Genomic DNA, 23,678 nt, shown 5'->3' with positions numbered 1-23,678 from the left:
CTTTAAAATATTCTTTGTACAATTAGAGTGCTACAGAACTTGATTTTATATTCGTGTTTTCAAAATTTTATTACCCTCTTTATAAATAATTAATTTTATGACAAATTTTTATTTATAAATGTGCAATTCAATTTCGAATAAAAAATCACTTATTATTCTAGAATATCTCTTTATTTGAATTTTACATTCGCGCTCTTTTGTAAAACTTAAACAATACGATTAACTTTTCCGATAACACGATTTTTGATTAGTAATGGCTTTGAAATTACAATTTCCTTTTCGCATCAGATAACTCTGTTCCACTATAAATCTGCAGATACGGGGTGATTAAACGATGGGTGAGCGGAAACAAATGCGATTAAAATTCCCATTTCGTGCTAAATTTCAATCAAAAGCAATTCCGCTATCCTAAATAAAAGAGCGTACGTGTTAAGCTCGTTGTAAAAAAAGGAAGGCGCGCATGGTTAATCGCCACTGCCTTTCACCATCTCGAAAAAGCTTTGAGGAAGTGAAATTCGGTGTCGTGTGGTCGGGTAAACGCGTGACAATTGCAATTACAGAAGGTACTGTGGAAGTACAGTACAGAGCATGATGAACATCCCCAGCAAAAATTTAGATTAATCTTCTCGTATAAAAATACCGCACAATTTTGTTCAATATTGTTCCATTTACTCACATGTTTTAATTTTATAAAATGCAATCATTGAAGATTGTACTCCTTTTTCTGAGTTCACGATACTTCGAAGATTTGTATTGGAATCATATCGCTGTATAAATATTGGCAGAATTTGGCCTTGAATTATTCAAATCTATAGTGGGGCGTGAATCATGCCAGCAGGATTCAATAATTATTGGAATAAAGAATTCGATGCAAAGATTTGAATGCTAGTAAAATCGGAGTGGCGGGGCGTTCTTCCCCAAAATCGACATTTTCTCTAGAGAAGGCTACCATGCCGGGTGCTGTACACACATAAGCGATATAGGCAGTTCCCTCGGGTGCGACAAAGGTCGACCAACCAGCGTTCCCCAGTACGTACAGAAGCAAGAGAGAAGCACGACGGCGACCCCCCACCGTCGGCTCCGAGATCCCGTGGAGCAGCCGCTGTCCCGAAGCAAACGACGCTCCTCGCTGCACTCTTCGGTCGTCTACGGACCTAGAGTGTTCGTTCTGTTCTTCGGAGCGGTGTGATCAGCGTGTATCTCTGCGATATAATCGACGTGTCTTTGGTACGTAGACCGGTGAGAGAAAAAGTGACTCGCTCGCACGTGTGAGTCACGCTCGGAATCGCCTAACCGAGTAGCCGTCGCGGTCATCCTTGAAAACGCGTAAAAAGGAAAAAAGTCATTGATAGTCGTATTGTGGAGTCGCGAAACTTCTCGTGGGTGTGTACGTGTGTATATACATGTGCTCCTGTGAACACCGGGTGTGAATACCGCGGGTGACCGGCTCTCCTTTGCTGGAGAACCTTCGGATTAGAACGATCGCAACAGTCCGTTGACGTCCACCGATTTTGACAGATTTTCGAATTCCATCGGATTCACTGCTATCGATCATAGTTCGATAGTTGACAAGGCGATTATCGCGTAATAAAAGAGTTATGAATAACCAGACAGCGCGCATTCATTCATGCGGGTGCAGTGTGTATCGGTCGCGTTACTCGTTACTCCAAAACGATCGCGCACAACGGTCGATTCATCGAATATTTTCTTTTCTTGTCGACATGAACGAGAGGCTTGTTTCTCGCGAGAAAGATAAAAGACGTCGGTCCGTGTCGCATGCAAGGGTGTTAACTTCCCATGTTGATGGAGAGTCCTCGTCGATTCGGATGCTCCGATAGCAGTATCTAACAGCGTCGCACGATGAGTTTAACGAACGGAGTTTGTCGGTGAACGTTCGCACCTTTCGAGGAGGGAGGATGTTAGTATTTCTGGTCCAGGTAGAGTAGGCCATGCGGCATTTTCTGGGGGCGGGTTTTCCGGATTTAGCGAAGGCCAACAGAGGAGCAGAGAGTCAGACAGACTGGCGAGCAAGCGGACTGGTTCGGGCAAATAACAGCAAGCATGGCGTACGCTGCACGAGGGGTAGATTGGTCCGCTCCGCACCCTGCGATCAATAAACCCGCCGAGAGGGAGCAGCTCCGTGACGAGCCGCACTACTCCGTGCTTCTGCTTCTCCTCTCTCTTCTCCTCTTCGCTAGTTCTGCTCTCCTACTGGCTCTCCTCTTCCTACCTGACTCATGCTATCAACGATTCAGCACGTGCACGCTGAATCGCCGGCGCTTTTGAAAAACGACAGCCAACGTGTTCCTGGGATTATCATGACCCGGCTGCTAAAGGCTTTGCGCACTTCTTACACTCGTGCATTGATTTGCATTCTTTTTTCGCTTTTTCTACTGCGGGATTCCCAAATTTTCACCGAGATCCATTTTTTCAAATCATCGCTTTTAACGACCCACTTGTTTCAAACACTGAATCGCTGGATACACGATTTTTTTATAGTAGCAACGTACTTAAAGGATTTAATACCGTACTTAAATACTTAATGTACTTAACAGGCTTTTAGAAGTACATTTTTATATTCAGGAGCATTGACTGGTGTTTTATTTCGGGGCAAACAAGAGTGCTACTCCAGATTACTGTTCATAATTTTTCAAACCTGGGGTATTGTGCGGCCCACAAAGTCCCTCAGACCGGCACAAAATCAAGATGGGTACGGTACGTACCACCTGGCTAGTTTTACACGAGCCTTATTAGTAGATGTGACCACTTCGACCATTAATGCGCTACGGCTAGAAAATATGTCTGAATCGGGGCGTGCCCCTTCCTGACCACCCGCCTCGTATTTTTCACGATAGACTTCTTGTGAGACACGCACAAACTTCCTTAAGACAAACTTCCTTAAGAAACTTTCAAAATGTCAATATCGTCTCAACGTTTCAAAATTTCGAAGATTGCAAAATCTTTGTACTGCGAAGTCTCAAAGCTCCGAAAGCCTCAAAATCCCACCGAAAATTTAAACATCTTACTTGCATTTGAACATATAACTCTTAGGTCTGAACTTTGGGAATCTCTTCCGCCCGAGGCGCATTACACGCAGCTTTATCGTGTTTTACTTTATCCTGGTTTCATTCTTATTTTCCTCGCTGATGCAGCTTCCGTATCTTATCGTTGCACGTAGCGTATTGGTCGTATGAGAATGTAAAAACACAGGGAACTATCAAGTACGACCGATGACGTGTACAGCTACCGCTTTCGCAATTTGCATTGGCCTCGGTCATGCATGATTATTTTGAGCTTCAAAACGAAAACCATGAACGTTCGCGAACGTTATCGAGTGAACGAGGACGAGTCGGCCTTGAACCGTACAAAGGTCACTCGATTCGAATATATTCATTGGACGCGTGCGTAGGAGTAACTGCGTGTGTCCTAACTGAGTCAGGAAGCCATTCCGGGAAAACATTTCGGTCGTCGATCATTTTTCTGTCTCGTAAAAGTTCAACGCCACTGTTGCGATCGTTCGAGTTGTCAGGATCGGTGATTCGATTGTTCAGTCGAGTGTTTTTCTGTGAAATCAGGTGAGAATCAGTGCGATCAAGGAAGACAGGATCAGAATGTGGCGTGATCCTCCAGGAGGGGGGTGTAAGATACCCACCTACATCGCAACGATGCTCCTACTGGCTGTCTTGGCATTGACGAACGGTGAGTCAACTGGAAATAACTAGTTCTTTTCTTATGAAAATGTACCGCTACAAAGAACAGATTGAGAGTACGTTCAACGAGTGGAAAACGTGCGTTGCTGCGTTTTATCTTGTCCATCTAATCGCTCCTGCATCGAGAACCTCGTACGACGCGCCGGTGCAAGCTGTGAGGTCAGCAGCTGACGCGGTAACTCGTCTTTCGTTAAACTATCTTCCGGATGACGCGCTCCGAGGATGCACGAGATCAATAGAACCATGGGCAATCTCGGAGAATTTTATAATTGCTATTCAACGATTCTTGCTCGTTGACTTACAAAGGAGCATGAACTTAGTTTCCTTTTTTAACTGTTAACTAACAGTTGCTCAAGATTTTACAACGAAACATTGCGCGATGTTTTAGAACGAGTAGCATTTTACAGATACATTCGTTACTTAACGTTTGCTCCCGATAATCAATTACGAATGTAACGATAAAATTAATTGCTCGACTCTGTCATTGCTCACGCACGACACGCGTTGTATAACTGCATTGTATAACCTTGCGTGTAGGTTTTTGTAGGTTGGCTAGGAAAGTGAAATCATCGTATTCCGAGCAATTGCAACTGCACGTATAAACAATTACGCGTTCTAATGAAACTTGTATACTCTCCAACTTTCTAAGCGTGTTTGCACTCTCTCGAGATCCACATAGTCCTTAATAGAATAGCGAGTCCCAGCGGCCGCCGCGTCTCCTAAGGTTGACATTTCGTGCAATTTGGGGAACAATTTTGATCCCGGTGGAAATGGACGGTTCGTTGTTGTCGATGCAATCTCGCGTTGGTTCATTTCGAATCCGTCAGCCCGTGAAAGGTCCACGAGGCGTAGGTAGGTTGAAACGGAGCACGGTGTGCAGCTGCCGAAGAAAAGGCCAAGAAAGAGCAGGGGGAGAGAGGAAACCGAGGGAAAGGAACAGCTGCTGTTCCCAGAACGGATGCCCGTGTCTGAAAGAGAATCGTATTTTCTCGGTGCACCGTGCCTCGCCAGGTGAATCCTTTGATTTTTGCCTTCCTCTCGAAATACACGAGACTTTCGATGAATAATGTATTCGTTTTAATCGACATCATGAATGGTGAACGCAAATTCTCTTTCACTGCTGCAGTGAAAATTATTGACACTTTGATCGCTGATGCGAAGAATACATTCGTCAATTTGACGCTTTTTCACATAACCTCGATCAATATATTTCAGACTCCCTTAATATTTAAATGTTAAGAAAGATTGATTATCGACTGATCGTGAAAATCTTGATCACTTAAGATCCATCTGCCTTGAATTTATTCGATCGTAAAGCAGCTTTTCACAAACTGTAAGTAACGGGAAAAAATAGACGTCCAAAGGTTGCGTTCTCCGCTGGAGCAAAAGTCCTCCACGTAAAAGAGTCCAGGTTTAAAAATAGATCCCAACTAAATCGAACAAACCGACGAGACTCGTACTTGACCCAAAACACAGAATGCAGGGACTGCGTTGAATTTCCGGCCGTATGAATATTTCCGTCCTCTCCGTTTTAATCGATAACATTTCTTACCAGCTTTATCATTCGAACGCGGGATGAAAGGCGATCAGACCTTCGTTAATTGATATTCACGACCACTGGTAAGCTTCCGGATAAAGCGCGAAAACACGAGGATCGATCGCAATTTCGCGTGCACTGCTCACAGAAACGCCTCCGCTGCGTGTTATTCGTTGAATGAACGAGCTTGTTCATTAACATCGACACGGATGCAAAACGCCGGGAGAGAAAGGAGCCGCGGAAACATTGATCGATGACCCGATAAGTCCGGCTCTCTGAAGTTGTTTTTCGTAAAGTTACGCGTCCGCGATCAAAGACGGGATTCCTCGCGGTCGATAACCGCTCTGTAATCTATATATAGGCAAGCTTCGAAACGTCCGGACACGCTGCATCGAATATATTTCCAGCAACGATAGAACGCGCGTACGCGGCCATATAATGTGCGTACCCGAAGCGTGTACGTGTACATAATACACGCGTTCACAGGACGAAAACGTGCGTAGAAGTGACTCACGCACGATTCACGTTACGTAGGGACTCGAAGGATCGTGACGGCCATAACGATTAGACTTCTGAAAAGATGGGAGCCTTCGGACCCCTCGAATCGGTTGGAATCCGCGTTTATGATCGGGAAGTGGGTCAGCAGATATAGGGACTAGATAGATGGGCAGGATATTCTGATATCGACTGATATTATCGGAACATTCATGTGGAAAAGTTCACGTTTATAAAAGTGAAAATTCATCGACTAAATATCAACAAGTGGGACGAGGATTCTTCCCCCTATTTTGTAGCGAACACGTGCTACAAGTTGCAAAATCAAATTGTAGCTAATGGACGTTGCAGAGAATACTAAATCGAAAGGTTGCACATCAAAGTGACGAATGAGTGACGTCGATCGTTCAGGTGTTAATCGACTTTCGACGACGTGTACGTATGTTCGATTGTAATTAAATTCACGCCGTGCTCGATGGCAAGGAACAAAGCAAGGCTAGACGCGCCAAAGAAAGCGAGAAGAGAGGAGTACGACGAAAGTTCGGAACACCTGTTCACTGTACCTGCACGCCTTCTGCCGTTCTTTCGGCCTCCGTACGTTTTTAGTAACCGGTTCTTCGTGACTCGGATTTTATAGCGAGCCGCGTTTATCCGTTCTCGTCGCGCCGTAACCGCGAGTTAAGCCGGTAGGCGGTTACACGGCTTGGAAAGTGGCACACGGAACTCTTGTATAATCGTAAACATGCGTGAACTTGTGTTCGCGGTTGAAAATTGTATCGGCGAAGGGCTTCCGCCAACTCGAGCGGAAATAATAAAATCTATCTCCGTTCGCTGGAAACTTCTATTCCATGCGAAGTCGATATTCCCGAGAGACTTCGCGTTTGATAAGAAAATCGAGTCTTGTTCGAGACAGCGCGTCTCAAAAAATTGATAAAAACTTCTCGAGTTGTTCGAGTCCACAAAAGGCGTCGGTACAGATATGCTCGGGCAGGAATTTCAATCAGAGATCACGTTCGAATCACGAACTGTTCGTGCATCGGTGGATGCGGCAAGGAGCACCGCTCCCGTCGACGGAAAAGGAATCACGCATTGTCGTCTCCCTTATGGTCACGTGACGTTGATAGCATATTATTCAATAGCAGAGACCGGCAACCTGTTGTTTGCTGCAATTGGCGACGCGCCAATTGAACGTGGGTGTCGCGTATCCTGGTGGAGACCGATGATAAGCGAAACCAAAAGACACGCAACAAAAGTCCCTTTGCCGGAGACAGCTCCGACTAATTAAATCTCTTAACGTTGGTCAGCTAGCTGACACCGCCAGAAGAAACTGCCGATCGAATACAACGGTTCGTTTTCCCTTTTTCACAGTGGCTTGCGCTGAGGATGAATCCATGGGACCGGTATTTGTCAAGGAACCACCAAACCGAGTTGACTTCTCTAACGGAACCGGTGCTGTCGTCGAATGCCAGGCTAGAGGAAACCCCCAACCGGATATCATTTGGGTTCGTGCTGACGGAAGTGCTGTTGGAGATGTTCCTGGACTCAGACAGGTGACTACTTTCGACACTCGTTTAATGAACCTCGGTCCGAGCTGTCATGGAGCACATTCATCTATAATTTTATTATGAATATTTCAATTCATATGGTAGATTCTTGCTAGACTTTTGCCTCACAGAAAGTGGGATAATTTATCGGGACCCATTTGTTCACAATTATTAAACACTGCAATTCCCAAGTAAATGTAAAAATAGACGTTCAACGTCGGATTACGTAGTTTCAGAGAAATAATTAAAATCGTATGATTGGTAATTTTGTCATCGGACTGCACTTCCCACGTGTCGTTACCGGTGCAACGATCTTACGTCAGTCAGAGAAGGCTGAATTAATTGACGCCTTATTGGAACGTTTCGTTAATAAAAATTGCACGGTTCTAGGTCTTGCCGAACGGAAACCTGGTGTTCCCACCCTTCCGTGCCGAGGATTACCGTCAAGAGGTTCATGCTCAGGTTTACAGCTGTCTGGCGCGTTCTCCTGCAGGTTCAGTTCACAGCCGAGATGTTAACGTGAGAGCCGGTAAGTGGTTATGCTCTTGTATTTCAAAACTGCGCGAAACGATTACCGTTGCCTGGCCATCTGTTGTTTTTCGATCCAGATAAGTTAATTCGAGCGAAACTGAATTTTGATAGGTCGCCTTGACATTCTTGAAACTTAAGCAGAATACTCTTAGAATAACTTCCTTCATTTTTAAAGTATTTTACCACATGATGTTAAAGATAGCTTAAAATCACCTGACATAAAATTTTCAATTTTATCTATTTATAATTTCTTAAAATCATACATCACACCAGTCAATTAAAGTCTATAAAATTGATCAAGAGCTTAAATAGTTACGGTATTTAAAGATTGGCCAGGCACGGATTTAAGACGATTTCTTTCCAGCTCGAAGCCGCGAATGTCTTCGAACATTAGTGGGTCAGTTCGTTACTCGTCGCGATACGCGTGAACACAGGATATCGGTGGCAATTATTACGATTTCCTCGAACTTACGGGTAAAACTAGACCAGGATTTCCATAACGAGTAATCGCTGCCGCCGCCGTTGTTCGCGTAAACAATCGTTGTTTTCCAATCTCCGTCCATTCGTCGAAACCGTGATATTCGGCTCGCAATTATTCTCGAAATTTTTAATCCTTGATCGAGCACCGTAATTGCTGCCAACATACGTCGTTGACCCGGTGTAGTTGTTACTTGACCCAGTTGAACCAGTTCCAGCTAAAATTCCCCCGGTGAAAAATCATGACCGCTTCGGGTAAAAAACGAGGGAGAAAAGTATTTTTATCCGAACATTACACGCCTCTTTTATTTCAATTAATTAAGCAAAACGCGTCGAAATATTTTCTCATTCAGCACAGACTTTCATAACAGAGTAACTTTTTTTAACTTTGGATTAAACGATTCGAGTTATTTCGAGGGTTTGTACTATTTGGATTAATTTATGTGGTTTTAACGAAAAGTTGGAGATTGGAGAGTAACATATTTTGCTAACGTGTGTATTTAAACGACGATCACCAGTGGTGGCACAGTACTACGACACAGACGTCAACAAGGAGTACGCGATTCGTGGAAACAGTGCCATTTTGAAGTGCGTCGTTCCATCCTTTGTCGCCGATTTCGTGAAGGTTTTGTCCTGGCATACCAACGAAGGGGAAGAATTCGTACCTGGCGATGATTACGGTACACTTAACGAACGTCGAAAATGTCCCGATTCAAACGTACAATCGTCTAACGAGCAAATCGTCGCGTTACAGTCGTCTCGCGTACAACGCAACGCGAAATTGAATCTTGCGAACCGCATCGAACGAGCACGCGAGGAAGGAAACGTCTGTCGTGTCGAACATTTGCGTGTATAACGTTTATTGATGCATATTGAGGCCGCGTGTAATGCATCGAAGCAATTGTCACGACATGCAACGAGCCGCGAATTCATATGAAATGGAGCAATGGACCGAAAGCGTGGGTCACTCGTGATTGATGTGCGTCTACAGGGTGTTTAATAAAAAAAAAAAATAGCAAGAAACTAGTCACTGTAATATAAAAGCAAAGTTTCAAAAGTCTGTCTCGAATTTGAGAGATTCCAAAGTACCAAATTCTTACTTTCGAAATGTGAAAGTCCTTTAGAAGTTCGTAACACGGTACTACAAAGTTATAAAAAGCAGAATACTTTCTATGGACATCAAAGAAAGAACTCTTGTATTTCAGTGCTTCGTAGAACTAAGAAAGTTTCTTTGACGACGTTCATTTTTCAACCTACATCGGGGATTTTCTTCGCCGATTACTTAGCTCGATCTTCGAGAAGATTTCTCGGAAAAAACACCCTGTGGATGCGCGAACATCGTCACTCATCTCGTTAGCGATGTTCCCAGCTCGTTGCCTTTACCGGGGAGCGTAGTGGCCCAAATAATTGGAGCGCATCGTCGACATCGACGTCGACGTCAGACGTTTCTCCTCGCGTCTCTCTCTACTTCGCTCTCTTTCACGTTTCTCGCACATGCGTAGAAACGTACGTGCATACACTCATGATGGCACACGAGTCATAGCCAGGCGTGCACCGATCGTTTGCCATCGTGTCGACGCGTTCCTCCTGGATGCAACCTTTTCTAAGCTCGCGACTGCGGCGTAAGATGCGACCTAGCGAATCGATCTGCTCGAAGGGCGACGACGAATAAGTCACCGGAGAAGCTGTCGTCAACGTCGTCCGAACTGTTCTTCGTTCCACAGAGTTTTGTTTTCGAAAATCGACGATGGGCATACAATGGCTTACTGATCGATAATGCCACGGGTATACACGTATTTCGTGTTACACAGCTGGTGCATGCAATTTATGATAATCGCGGCGGACATTAACGCTTTGATGCCCGAGCTGCGGGTACATATGCTCACTAGTTTTTATCGGAAAGCACACTGGCATAACTAGGATTTTTGTTAGGGGTGGGCACATTCAATTGATTAATAATCGACGTCCAATATTAAGTACCATCAATTGATTTCTGAAAATTTGACAATGTCAGTATTTGAGAATTTAGACACTTTATTGTTAGATAGCTTTGGAAATTTTTTGTGTCTTGAAGATTTAATTTGACGATTGAATAATTAAAATTTTAGAAGCATCTCAGTCCACAATGTTATGTTCGAGTGATCGCAATCTCAGCCTAGTTACGCCAGTGATGTGTGACAATTACCAATTGCAATTTGAAAAAGGGTAATTTTATCTGTCGAATACAATGCTATCAGTAGCCGCTATTTAGCCGTTAAAAGGTTAAATAGAATTACAGAGGCCGCAGATTCCGCGAAGCTCGCGGTCGTCAAAGCGTTAAGCGGTAATTGGCGCGAGTGGACTCGCATCGCTTAGAACCGCGACCGATTATCAGCGTTTATGTGTATTGTAGTGGTGCACCAGTATTATCAGTCCGAAGTCAACAACGAATACGTGATACGCGGCAACGCGGCTATTCTAAAGTGCAGCATACCCAGCTTCGTCGCGGAGTTTGTTCAAGTGGTTGGTTGGCAGGACGACCAAGGAAACTCTTTTAATCCGGACGAAAAGAACGGTAGGGTAGGGCGGGAAGTTTCAAAGTTTTCGATAAAGGCGAGTTCAACGTTGGTCAACGTCGTATGACACTCGAGACGGTTGTCTTTGATCGTAGAGGGGTGCCGAACCATTGAGTTTTTCACGCCAGCGAAAAAGTTTCTCTCGAATTACCGGTCTTGCTAGGTTACGTAACTAATTGCACAGGGGTTGAAGACCGTGATTTTCAATTCTAATTTTTTGAAATTGAACACGTTATGGATGTACAAGTTTCCTTCGTTTTGAAGAAGTATTTTCGATGTTCCAAAATGATTTTGTGTAAAATATACTTGCAAAGGATACGTAACAAACCGTATCCGATTTTAGTAGCCAGCTCATCATAAGTTTTACACCGGTTATTAATAGCAAGTGTGAAAACGGTTTCAACCCCTGTATTACATAACTTGTATATGAAACGCTGATGATTCCCGTAGTCGTGACTCAATACTACGAAGCGGAGGTCGTGTCCGAATACGTGATACGCGGAAACGCCGCCATCTTGAAATGCACCATACCCAGCTTCGTCGCGGAATTCGTGTCGGTAGATGCCTGGGTTGGAAGCGACGGTTCGACCTTCAAGCCGTCCAACGACTACGGTACACGCATTCATTCGTTCCCGTCCTTTTTTCTCTTTCCCCCCATCCCTTTTTGCTCCATCCGACAACGATTATTGGCCACCAGCTTCCAGAATCCTCGACTCGGGTCGAGTTTTTTCCTTGGATCGTACCCCGGTTCCCTGGCAACCTTGCCGAGAGTTCAAAGTGGCACGTGGTAACGATTCGTTTCCGGCGCGGACCAGTCTGGTGGCAGTTGAACGGCGGCGGCAACGCGAGGGTTAATGAACCATCCACGGTGGCTCTCACGCTGGGATTAGATGGCTCTCCTAAGAAAATAAACCAACTCGATTACGTCCGCTAGAAATCGCGTGAAAATCTCGATGCTGGACGCGGGACGTTTAATCGAATTCTTCCTGCTCGTTTCGTGGGAATTCGACGATCTCGGGCTATAAATTGGGGGATGAACACTCCAGCATTTGACGTATTCGATCAATTCCGATTACTCGAAGCGTTCGAATAATAATGGGATACGAAGATCGAAATTCGAAGCGTATCGATCGTAGTTTAAATATCGAGTCGATTCTCGAGATGAAGTTTCGAGGAGATAGTTGCCTGTTGTTTTCCGCGCAGTCGTCACGCAGCCGTATCAACCCGAAATTCTCACGGAATACGTGATCAGGGGTAACAGCGCGATCTTGAAGTGCAGCATCCCAAGTTACATCGCGGAGTTCGTTACGGTCGAGGCATGGATCAGAGAGGACGGAGAAGTCTATCTTCCGGAAGATCCTGCTGTCGGGCAGGGTACTGTGCCCGGGATTCCACTTAATCGGGGCTAGACACGCCTTACGGTTAATTCCCTCGTCACCAAGCAACAGCATAAAGTCCGCGGAAACTTTACCCCTCGTCGGAATTAATCCGATGGCTATTTCCTTCTGAACTTCGTTTCTAATTAGTTTCTGGCGGGAAAACCTTTGAGAATAGATTCTTTGTGAATAGTCAAGAATAGATTCTTGTTTCTCACAGTATTTTAAATAATTTAATAAGGAAATTGTACATGGTATTCACAGTTAACTTGAAAGCTTACCAGAGGATATAATAACCCTAAGGCGTGTCATCGGGTGCTATGTATCTGGTAACTGAGTGGATGTAGATCGCATAATTGATCAGTGGATGATTTTTAACCGGTGTATCCTGGTTGTGCCCGCGCGGGCAGTCGTTTCGCAGTTCTTCGTGACCGAGGCGGAGAACGAGTACGTGATACGAGCAAACAGCGCGATCATGAAATGCAAAATACCGAGTTTCGTGTCCGAGTTCGTGTATGTGGATCAATGGGTGGCCGACGATGGAACGGTATACACGACCGGGGATGATTACGGTAGGCGACGAGCACGAAATCGTAGCTGCGTTTCCTCTTCACGATGCTTTCATTTCCTTTTCCCCGAACGAATCGACTATCCGGGACCGGAATCGCTCGCGACGCTAATTTAACGTTCCTCCGACGCGTTTCGTCGACAAATGTTTCTGTGGCGTTTCGTGTCGCGACATCTTCTGGGAGAATGCGCGTTGCAGTGGTCCAGCAGTTCTACGAGACGAGGGTCATCGACGAGTTCGTCTTGCGCGGCAACACGGCAACCTTGAAGTGCCTTGTACCGAGCTTTGTGGCGGATTTCGTAGACGTGATCGAGTGGTTGGCTGTCGAGGACGGGTCCACGTACACCGCGAACGGCCAAGAAGAAAAGGGTACTTTTTCGTTGAAAAAGGGGGAGGATATTTAGCGAGGCTGCGATGAGCACGGCTTTAACCCTTCCTACAATCTATGTATAGGTTCCATTGAAATTCGTCGTGGACTAAACTGTTTACGCATGCTTTCTACACTCTCAAATTTTTAACATCTTCCTATTCAATTATTCATTCAATATCAATTTACACCTAGCTATAATTTCGCGATAACATCGAGGTAGAATTTAGACTCATTGCATAACGTTACTGTTTATCTCCTCTGACACTTGTCAAAAATAATCACAACGATTTGGAACTAATTATCTACTAATCGACGCAGAACAACTGTGAGCACGACAACAGATGTTCTGTCACAAAAAAATATTCGGTCCTCTCTAAAGCAGTCTGATATGATTTCCGACGAAAGAAACGTATTTCGAGTTTGTCCGGTCCGTTTATCGAAAACGGTCTCCGCATAACGCGACCGTTAGCCGCCTACGTTTAATTTCCAGCCAACAAGTCCTGCCGGCATTTTAATGGAATTAATAAATGGAATTACCAGCGTGCTCATCCCTCGCGCGAACAGACGGGCCTCGGCTCGCTCGCTTTGACGCTCGACGCCGGCGTCCGTATTGTTCTCTCGCTCTCAGGGTGTACAGGATATGCTCGTAGCACGGTGAAGGAGAGAGGTGGCCTGATAGAGTGGAACGTGCAATTTGCTCGCCTATGAAAATGTTTGCCCTTTCCGTTTGCACGCCGATGCAAGATCGGCGCAGCGCGGCAGAGCGTGCGGCTGGCAGTGGCCTCGTTCCTCTTCGCGATTAGGTTAAAAGTCGGGGTTAATCGTGTCGCGGTGGGAATTAATGTGACCGCGAATAACTTGAGAGTCCGTTCTCGTTCGGCTATCGATCGTTCCTAGGTAATACGGGCTAATGGAATTTATTTCACGGTCGATTAGGCCATAGCTACCGAGATACCGGAAGACTCGACAGGTTGGCCCATAACTAAAAACTTCGATCGATTCGCGTGTGAATTAAATTTCCTTTTATTCTTCTTCCTGCTGTTATGATGGATCTTCAATCTTTTCGTAGTTATAATCTCTGTTCCATTATCAAGAATATCTTTTAAAGTATGATCTTAGTAGATGATCCAATCGTGGGGCATTAAGTTAGGAAATGTTCTCATAAACGGATAATGTGATTCTTCTGGATATTTCATTCTTTATTTTTACATATACGAGTTTCAAATATGACTCATAACTTTTGAAATGCCACAACTGCGTAAAACACGTATTCATCGAGCAAGGTATACACATTATGTGTTGCATTACTAGCATACAAATGCTATCATGTTAAATATAATATATAAAAAGAATATCACGTACATTCGAGTGAACATGAAAGGTACCCGAGCTTCCGGGCCTCACGAATTCGTTGCCTTCAATCCTTTTCATTTTCATATCTTTCTCTCGACGAGCGTGTTTCACGTATCGTTACATCGAGGTCATTTCGTGGCACGATTAAGAGTAATAAAACAGAGCTCGGATGTATTTTTCCTCAAATATTTGCCCTCGGATGTGGAGCGGCCGAACGAACAGGCGTAGAACGCGGAGGAAAACGGGGTCGTCGGCGGTACGGTTCGTGATTTCGGATTAGATTAAGCCGGACTAATCAAACCGACGAGGAAATTGATGTCCGCTGGCTAGCCTAATTTCCATCGGTGCAAAGAGAGCGTCGCGGCGTCGCTCGCGTTTGCAGAGTCGCGGTTCATTGAAATTTCAATCTAGCCGGATCAAAGCCCGCGTCCACCGGCCGCGCAACCTCTCGACAAGCTGTCCTTGTTTTTTTCTGTGTTCGCTTTATTGCAGTGGTCGCCCAATACTTTGAAGTTCAGGTTTACGATCAATTCGCGATTCGCGGCAACGCGGCGATTTTCAAGTGTCAAGTTCCCTCGTTCGTCGCCGACCACGTGGACGTGGTAGGATGGATCGATTCGAACGGCGGCAGTTACGTGGCCGATGGACAATCATACGGTATCAATCAGCATGGAGCACGGACAGAAATTTCTCCTAGGCGCGAACCATTTATTCGCACGCTATGGCGACGGTAGAGACACCCATCGATTTTTCCCTTTACCTCGACGGGCGTTCGTTTCCGGTGCATTCCATCTTGATCGCGATTCGAGTGCTGCTTAAACCCTTCACTATGATAATTACTGATCGCAGAACACATAGTACACGTGTAATTACAAGCTTTCACATAATTAAATTTTTCGTGATACTCAGATTTTAACCCCTTGCATTATTTTGATGAGTCTGACGCACTCAAACTTCGGCCGTGATCAATTTTGTTCAAATTTTGAATACGCTTCAGTTTGGAGTTCAAGTCCAATTATAATTTACGTAGTCAACAGTTGAATAAGAACATATTCAATTTTTTGTCTGTTTTAATATTGTAGCTATAATTAGGCAGTTTTGACTGACGCACCCGACAAATAGTGCAAGGGGTTAATCAGTAATTCTCCAGTTATGAAAATGAAAAGTCGACAATTCCAAAGCTCAAATATTGCCAGTAAACACGGAAAGATTTTCGGCTGCATCACAGCGAAAGGGTTGATCCGCCGCTGGCCTAAATAGTCCGCGATCGACTCGTACGGCTTCGATTCAGAGTTGATCGACCCTATCGAACCACCGCCACCTTTTTTTCTTCTCCGTCTCCGAAGCTAGAATCGCGGTAATTTTCGAACGCTCGTCGGGGCGATCGGTCGCGACACCACGGATACGAGGCTGTATGTTGATGTGCGGCTTATGGTAAAACCGGAAACCGGTGTCTGGTTGCAGTTGTCGGGCAGCGGTATGCAGTGAACGTGATGGACGAACACGTCCTTCGGGGGAACGCCGCAATTATCAAGTGTCACATACCGAGCTTCGTCGCCGAATTCGTCGAGGTTGACTCTTGGATCGAAGACGAGACCACTGAAATTTATCCTAGCACCGACTACGGTACACGCGCTAAGTGCACGAACATAAAGAAGTCAAGTATTAGTCCGTTAACTATGGAACTTGACAGGAACGACAGAACGTAAACTTCCTCATTTTGTCGAGGAACGTTTTCACCAGCTGTGACGAGGACACAGCTCCAACCAGTGTGATTTATGAAGTATGGAGCTGTGTCAGACTTCGCCTTACGAAAGGACCATTTTCTCTTTTGGAATAAGTTTGTGGCTTTGGTAGTGAATTTACGAAATAGTGTTCGCAAGGTGCCTAACATAATTCCACAATAATGGATCAAGAAATATAATAAACATATTGTGAGAGACATAGAAGCTGTAATGAAGCAGAGTGTAATGTAACTTGCAATTTGTAACGGGGCAATAAATGTGAAAGTTTGCGTTCGAGCATAAGTCAAGTTTCATACTTAAGGAGCTAATAAAAATGGAACGTTTTGCTCTCTTTTGATCCACGCTGTGATCGCGTGTCGCGACACATTTCCTTCTCGCGGGCCCGAAGCGTGACTTTTTTATGGCTCCATTTAGTCTTCGCACGCGGAAAAACGGACAGTCATGCGATTTTTCTTTGGCTCGTTCGCGGAGACGAGCGTTTCCCTCGGGCAACGTCCAATAACGAGCGATATCCTCTGCGATCTTGCGTCGCGTTCGAGCAGAAATCGCGGCGAAAGGAAGCACGCAACAGGTACGATCGTCATTGTGCATCGCGATCGCGGGAGAAGCCGGGGAAACGGAAATTGGCGAGTGCGTGTAGGATGCGGTAAATTACGAGGGAAGAAACATCAAGCAGGATATCGAGACTCGACGAACAAAAGAGTTATTTCTCCGGAGCGTACCGTCGGCCTCCCATTCGCGAGTCTCGATCACGTGTACGAAGATATGGCGTTTCAGATGAGACGGTTCGAATGCCCGGATGCCCCTCGTTTCGAAAATTATTCTTGAAATTTGTTCGTACGACGTTGACTGCCGCTGCTCGCGCTGTCCCAGACTTCCTCCCCTTTTTCCTTCATTTTCTCAGAGTTCCAACTCTTCGTACCTCTTTCTTTTTCTGTGTGCTTTAGTGTCGAGTGCATGTGTAGGGATGGGATCAAGCTTTATATCAGATTCTTATATTATCGCAAGATTATTTTGAAGTTTACGGTGTTTGTAAGTGTCGAGATTGTTTGGCAACTCGTGTGTTCTTTCATGTCAGACGCCATGTTCATTTTCACCGGCGTACGAGAAATATAAGTTAGTAAGAATATTTTAATTTTATGACTCCGTATTATCGGTTTTTTACTCAGTTTATTTTTTCAGCTTCTTGTAAATGTTTATCTAATCGCTTAAGGACATACATGTGTCCCTGAAGAGATCAGGTAAACTTGTATCCATCAGCGGCGAACACCGTGATCAATTTACACAGTTACACGGAAGGCAATTTCTGATTGATCTATTCATTCTTATCTATTTAAACTGTAAACCTATCTATTTAAACAATTTCTAAATTGTCCATAAGTGCATCCATCTCGATCAAGACATTGAATTACAATTTTTTTAAAAATGTTCATAAATTGTTTTCTGAATTTATCGAGTACTTGCATCCCATCTCTACCGTTGTAACGCTTGTAGTTGTTTCGCTGCATGCAAGCTGGTTCGTCAGTTATTTAGTAACCGGAAGAAGTCATCCGGAGGAATGCAACGTGAGGCGATTGGCAATTTTAACGTGTCTACAGGAAGAGACGGATTACATTGTAGAATCTCGCTAATTCCTCCGTCAAATAGTTTACAATTTAATCGGTAGAGGATTAAATTCTCCAAACAGAATATATTCGGTCTAATTTTTTTCGGGCATCCCGAAGGAACAATGCAAATTCGATATTCCTTCGGTGTTTGACGAGCCGGCTTGAATTCCCAAACGATTCGTCGAACGATGAAAGCACGAGATAGATAAAGAGTCCGTGGCTATTCAACGTTCAACGAACTTGGCCAAGGTAGTAAAAGGTAATGGAGTGCATGCGGGCCAATGTATTAATCAAGACGGCATTGTACTCGTCTATATGCACACGTGTGCACCGATCGAGGACGAGTACCGTGTGGTCGTCGGGATAATTGAATATTTCTCTGATTGCCATAGCCAGATCGGTTACCAACCGTTAAAATATCGCTCCGTATTAAATTGTTCCAATATACTGGCTCGATGGCTCGGCAAGTCAATTATCCCTGGTTAGAAAGCTACCACCGGACCAATCAACGGAGTCGATTAATCTGTATACTTTTGCTCCGTGACCTGGTCACGCGAACAGATGGAAAATACCTGGTTTTGCCGTCTGGAGAACTGCACATCCGCGATGTTGGACCTGAAGATGGATACAAGACCTACCAATGCAGAACCAAGCATAGACTCACCGGCGAAACCAGACTGTCAGCTACTAAGGGACGACTCGTCATTACCGGTAAGTGAGAGCATCGAGCATTTTCATCTTGATCGAAGTCACGATTCTGATTACTTCGATCTTTTATACGGATGTCAAAATAGTTCATCGCTTAACACTGTGATGGGCAGATCAACCCGTGAAAATCATCAGCTTCAAATCAGATTTGTATATTTAGAAACTTTAATCGAGACATTTGGAAATCCAATATACCGAGTTTTTATAAGGAGGAGTTAAATAGCTGTATCGTGCTGTCGCAAATATCGCCCATCACTGATTTAACATGAATGTTCTTAAACATTTTTATTCGACTACAAAATCAGAATCGTGTCTGTAGTTTCGAACCTGGACAACGCGGTTGTTAATGGACTTATCTTCACGTGGTTGTTTAATACGGTAATGATATTATAGTTTGACGGCGCTAGAAAAGATCGCGCGAAAGAGATCCTTTTTGAAATGTAAATCGCTTCTGTGTACCGATTCGTGTCGTACGGCAAACCAATTATTCTTTTATCGAATGAAACGAGGCGCCTGGTAGAAGTTTAGTCCGGGTTCGAAACTGTGCACCGAGGCAATTGATTTCCCGTGAACGAGAGCAAAGTAATACTAGCATTCGATGGCGCAAACTAATTAAACGCTCGGTTGATTTATTTTCTTTTTTAACGTTTCACATATTCATGAAAATCAATTGGTCTCGGTTAAAGTGATCACGTCGACGTACGTGTTGATTTGACCCAACGAGCTCGATCGTATTAATATATTCTAATTAGAGCATTTGAAATTCCGTCAGATTATAAAGATATTTGGATAGAAGATCTAGCTCGTTGGTGAACCTGAATGCTGGGACAGGGTACCCCTGCGGGCACGCGCCACCGCCCGCCCATAATTTCACTCTTGGCATGATCGGTTTCGACGAGCAAAAAAATCAATACGAAAAAGATACAGAGAAATTGAACAGAACATTGAAAATTTCTTTCGACGCTTTGCGGCGCCCTCACGCGATCTCCGGGCTCTGTCCTTCGCTCTCGCGTGGTAAGTCTAACGTCACTCTATTACTTCACACGAGCATTCAAGATTTAGCCATTCAACGGGTGGAATGGATGCTCGATGCAGCTGTCAGCATTCGAGCTTTCAACCTTTTTTGAAACTGTATGGTTAGAGAGGACATACGGTACTCCGCCAATCCATTATGGGCATTGAAATACAGGCAGGGTGAACGACGTTACTTGATCACATCTCAGTTACTTTTGATCACAGATACGAGGGACAAGTATTATACAGGACAAAAGTTATTCACGCTTACTAGGACTTTATCAATATTTTTTTTATAAAACCACATGTTATAAATATGTGATCTGAGCTTTACATTTGATTAAAAGAAATACACAGACCCATTTTCGTAGAAATGTCAAGAGACATATAGTTCAGCTACCAAGTATAAGTTGCAAAAATTAAGATGCTTAATTTTGATGCAGTACTAAGGTGCTCATAATGAAGTGATAGGGTACCGTGCACCTTCGTTGGGTACAGAGCTATCGTTACTGTATCGCTAAATAGGCAGGTGAATTTTTATCCGCGACAGTATCAGCGATGCACAAAATATAACAACGAGAATTATTTTGAAGAGGGGTCCGAGCAGGGGACCCACAAAGACTCCACAGTTCTTTTCTGAAACAGAACCGGTGGGCAGCGTACGACCAAAATTCCCTTCCATGGACAACATAAACGGACTTTCTACGGAATCGAAACGCAGTTTCCCGCTTCTCTGCCCCGCCCAAGGATTCCCGGTACCGGTTTCTAGGTACGATATCTCTGATCACTGATGCCCGGTACCATGTATTGGCACGAGATCAAAAAAAGAAGGGAACTTCCAGCGTAGGCGGAAAAGTTGAGGAAAGACCGGAAGAGAATGTTAGAAATGGATCTCGAGTAGGACCTTTCTTCTTAATTGTATTGTTCTGAAAGCTTGCAAAGTCTGGTAAAGAGTTTTCTTTGTCTATAAGAGAAATTTTACTCGTAATCAAACTTCATCTTGTATCCCATAATGGCGTCACAGATGCCTTTTATATCAAACTACACTGAATTAGCTTCAAAGGACATCTTTCAGAATGTACTTCTCTTTTGTGAACACGGTATGAATCACCTAACAGAAACGAACAAATCAGAGTATTTTGAGGTCGCTAATTTTGCACGGAAGTTCACGGGAAAAGTGATCGAGCATTTCGACGAGTAAAGGTTACAGGGCGATCAAACAGCGTTTTCTTTCACAAAGAACATAGAAGTTTCCACGGGACCTGACGCTTCAAAAGACTCGTAATCGGATTAACGGTTGAGAAACTAGAAGGGTGACACATGAGGCGGCTCAGATCCCTTCAGGGGTTCCCCGTTCAGCAGGCAGGTAAATCCTTGTCAACGGCTCTAATCACGTAGGATCTGCCGGTACTCGTAAGACTACTCGAGCGTTGGCCGCAAAAGTGATTCAGAAAGACATAAAAATCGAAGCGTGTAGTTCGAGTTTATCCTCGTGAAAAGTTATCCTTCAGGACCATAACGTTGAAATCCTTGGTATCCAGAACCTGTCGGCAGTGTTCGTCCAAAGATTCCATCTACGGACGACATTCGTGGATTCAGGACGACGATGAACGGATCTCAGGCTTTGATATGTCCTGCCCAGGGGTTCCCCGTTCCCTCTAACAGGTAGAAACGTTTAACGAAACGAACACTCTTCTATTCTCCGAAAGCAACATTGCTGTTTGTATAATCAGAGCCAGTCGGCAGTGTGAGGCCGAAATTCCCGACCATCGACGATTCCAGGAGTTTCCGAACGGTCAAGGATGGCTCTGTCACCCTCCTCTGCTCCGCTCAGGGTTACCCTGCCCTGGTATTCAAGTAAGTTTCGGCTCGTGACGGTCAACTTATGTCTTCTGTTTTTCTTTCGATCTCGACCGCAGAACCCGTGGGAAGCGTCCGACCAAAATTCCCGTCCGTGAGCAACATAAATGGCTTGACGGTCGTGTCAAATGGGACGCTGCCCCTTCTCTGTCCCGCGCAGGGATTTCCGGTGCCAAATTATAGGTATGCTGTCCAAAATGCTTCGACGTTGTGATGCTTCAAACATAAAGGCCCCTAGAACCCAGGATCTCCCTAGACAATCTTTAGGTTCTAGCTTGCTCTACACTTTGTTTAGGTCCTAATTGCCTAGGTCTAGCACTATCTTCAGGTCATAGATTCTAACTTAGCACTAGCGTTCTAGGTCCACACACAGGTTCTAGACTTCAAACCATAGACTCCCCTACACTCTGTTTTATACATTTTAACAAAGATCAATTCGTTGAAGTCCGTTCAGGGGTTCCCGAATCCTAGTTTCGATGAAGCGATATTTATAACTTCGTGACCGCGATTTGATAACATGCAGAGCCAGTCGGCAGCGTAAGACCGAAATTCCCGACTATCGACGATACGAGGGGCTTCCGTACGATGAAAGATGGCTCGGTGACGTTGATGTGCGCCGCCCAGGGGTTCCCTGTCCCCGTGTACAAGTAAGTCGCGTGGACGAGATTCGTGTTACTGGACGCACGGTAAACACTGTTTCTTTCGACGACGATTCGCAGAGCCCGTGTCGAGTACACGACCGAAACTCTCCAGTACAATCAACTTGATCGGACTCACGACGAGGACGAACGGAAGCTTGCCGCTTTTCTGCCCCGCTCAAGGATTTCCCCTTCCGTCTTATAGGTAGGGAACTTGTTGATAAGATTTCGAGGCACGATTACAGTTGAGGATCTTAGGCTGTTAATTCCGCGGAGCTTCTTATTAGTTTCTAGGATCTTGTACAGGCGTCAGGAAACTTTGTCGCGACAAATGGCTGAACCTTGTAGCTGACGTTAATCTACGCTACGCTGACTAATATTCCTTCTTAATGATCGAGGAGATCGTTCAACTTTCGCGAGTGTCTTGGATCGATGAGTCTATTCCCGATGGGTTCCCTGTCCCGTACTTCCTCTACGCGAAATATTAAAGAGGCACCGTCGTTCTTTACACGCTTCTTTCCTCCGGGAATTCTCGTAGAGCCCGTGGGAAGTGCACGCCCCAAGTTCCCAACGATGGATAACTCTCGCGGGTTCATCTCCAGTCTCGAACAGACGGTGACGATGCTGTGCCCTGCTCAAGGATTTCCAGTACCTTCGCATAGGTGGGACCGCGGTTAGATTCGTTGATAACCTTTATCGGATGGTAGAAGCCTTTACCGACTATGAGCCAGAGTTCTATTTCGAGTTAGCTTTATTACTCGCGAACTATCTTCCGATAGTTGATTGCGCGACTCAAATGTTAAGGAAAAGACTTTGATAAAGCTTTACGTCGCGTCAGATTTGTGTCCTCATAAATCAGTTTGCAAGCCGCTACTCCATGTGGTATGCATATGGTAGATACAGTGAAACACTTGATGCAGTGTCATCATTTATATTGTTGGATCCAGTTTCAAATTCTCCAAGCTTCTGCGTTGAGATTCCACTTTAGTCATAAGTTAACCTGTGAAAATTTCGCTTCATTTTATCTTGTTACCTCATGGCATGCCGTCCGATAAGGGTTAACATCTTATTATTATCCAAAATAAAACTCGAGGAACAGACTTCAGGTGTGATCAACTGGGACTAATTCGGAGCACCCTGTCCCGGCGTCAGTTAAGTGGAATCGATTGATCACGTCTGTCTGTATTTCTCGCAGAACCCGTGGGCAGCACTAAACCAAAATTCCCGATGACCGAAAATTCTCGCACGTACACGGTTCACTGCGATCAACCTCTGACTCTGATGTGTCCGGCCCAGGCTTTCCCCGTTCCAGCTTTCAGGTACTCGGGAACACGCGAAGTTTCAAAGAACGTAGCTCGAATCCTCGTGAAATAGGAAAAAAAAATTGTTGGTGTCTCCTTTAGAGCCGGTTGCGAGCACCCGCCCGAAATTTCCATCTTTGGCGGATTCGCAGACGTTTAAAGTGGTACTCGGTGGTGCGATGACGTTGCTGTGTCCTGCCCAAGGGTTTCCCGTTCCTTCGTACAGGTAACACGTCTGCGGCTTGGCAATCGTCTCGCGAATTACGTAATTTTCTCGTCAGAACCAGCA

The 23,678-nt window shown here is 44.8% G+C and overlaps 1 protein-coding gene across 50 annotated transcripts in view; it reads left to right on the top strand.

The window, feature by feature from the left end:
* Positions 1–892: 892 nt before the first annotated feature.
* Dscam1 (Down syndrome cell adhesion molecule 1) overlaps positions 893–23,678 on the top strand; it is a 61,342-nt gene continuing 38,556 nt past the window's right edge. For 7 of the 50 annotated variants that reach the window (XM_076533925.1, XM_076533910.1, XM_076533923.1 and 4 more), the window contains exons 1-6: positions 893–1,227; positions 3,576–3,699; positions 7,111–7,292; positions 7,677–7,815; positions 12,992–13,162; positions 18,430–18,579. In XM_076533925.1, the coding sequence (XP_076390040.1) occupies positions 3,612–3,699; positions 7,111–7,292; positions 7,677–7,815; positions 12,992–13,162; positions 18,430–18,579 (730 nt within the window). In that variant the 5' untranslated portion in view covers positions 893–1,227; positions 3,576–3,611. Of the gene's footprint in view, positions 1,228–3,575; positions 3,700–7,110; positions 7,293–7,676; positions 7,816–8,812; positions 8,975–10,686; positions 10,849–11,299; positions 11,462–12,052; positions 12,224–12,635; positions 12,798–12,991; positions 13,163–15,008; positions 15,174–15,980; positions 16,143–18,429; positions 18,580–20,235; positions 20,360–21,973; positions 22,098–23,491; positions 23,616–23,678 lie in introns of all 50 variants that reach the window. The other 43 variants (XM_076533948.1, XM_076533941.1, XM_076533942.1 and 40 more) reach the window with 26 other exon arrangements.

This window comes from Megachile rotundata, chromosome 7 (assembly GCF_050947335.1).
Source record: "Megachile rotundata isolate GNS110a chromosome 7, iyMegRotu1, whole genome shotgun sequence".
In the NCBI taxonomy this organism is placed as follows: Eukaryota; Metazoa; Arthropoda; class Insecta; order Hymenoptera; family Megachilidae; genus Megachile; species Megachile rotundata.
Note: the sequence above shows the minus strand (reverse complement) of the source record. Positions and strands in the feature narration are given on the sequence as shown.